The sequence below is a fragment of the Gekko japonicus genome, unplaced genomic scaffold (assembly GCF_001447785.1).
Source record: "Gekko japonicus isolate JY-2015 unplaced genomic scaffold, Gekko_japonicus_V1.1 scaffold131, whole genome shotgun sequence".
NCBI classification, from domain to species: Eukaryota; Metazoa; Chordata; class Lepidosauria; order Squamata; family Gekkonidae; genus Gekko; species Gekko japonicus.
The window spans coordinates 1,912,935-1,913,596 of NW_015167061.1; the positions used below are offsets into that span (position 1 = coordinate 1,912,935).

The 662-nt window shown below is 63.9% G+C and overlaps 1 protein-coding gene across 1 annotated transcript in view; it reads right to left on the bottom strand.

The window, feature by feature from the left end:
- Nucleotides 1-6: 6 nt before the first annotated feature.
- The window catches only part of ARHGEF10L (Rho guanine nucleotide exchange factor 10 like), a 116,088-nt gene continuing 115,432 nt past the window's right edge, over nucleotides 7-662 (bottom strand). Inside the window, 1 exon segment of the mRNA XM_015412628.1 lies at nucleotides 7-580. Within this exon segment, the coding sequence (XP_015268114.1) occupies nucleotides 39-580 (542 nt within the window). The 3' untranslated portion in view covers nucleotides 7-38.

The window sequence follows — 662 nt, forward strand, 5'->3', positions numbered from 1 at the left end:
GGAGAAAGAGGAGGGCGGGGGAAGGGGAAAGCGCAGGGCTATAGCATCAGAGGGACCTGCCACATGAGCAAAGTGCTGTCGGTCTCGCTGCTGGCCGGCAGTCTGCCGTTTGGGTTGAAGTTCCGGTAGCCCCGCCCGCCAGAGATGACCGCCAGGGAAGAGATCTCCTTGCGGTGAGTGTCCCTCGCGCACGGCCGGCTCCGCACCCAGACGTCAGGGTCGTCAGCCATTTCGTAAATGGACCCGTCTTCCTCCGTGTGCTCCAGAGAGTTCCCACCAGCGGTGGACGGAGGCTCCCTCACCGAGAGCAGCTGCCCGGGGAGGTGAGAGGTGGACCGGAGGCGGTACTGCAAGAGGACGCCCTTCTTCCTCCTCTCCTGCGTGGGGGGGCTCTCCTGGGCAGCCAGCTCTGAGGATCTCCTGTCCTGCTTCTCGTCTTCGGTAGGCGGGGGGTCCGCCACTGGCTCCTCCTCCTCCTCCTCCTTGTCGCTCTTCAAGATGTCTGGCGCCAGGGTGCTGAGGGCGACGGCCAAGAACTCCACCGGCCCACAGTGGCCATTGAGGGAGACCATGCCTTTCCCTGGAAACAGAAGCGGAAGCTGTCAGCGGCACCAAAGGAGGACAGGGTTTAGGCAGGATGCTGGCCAGTCTCACACCTCATC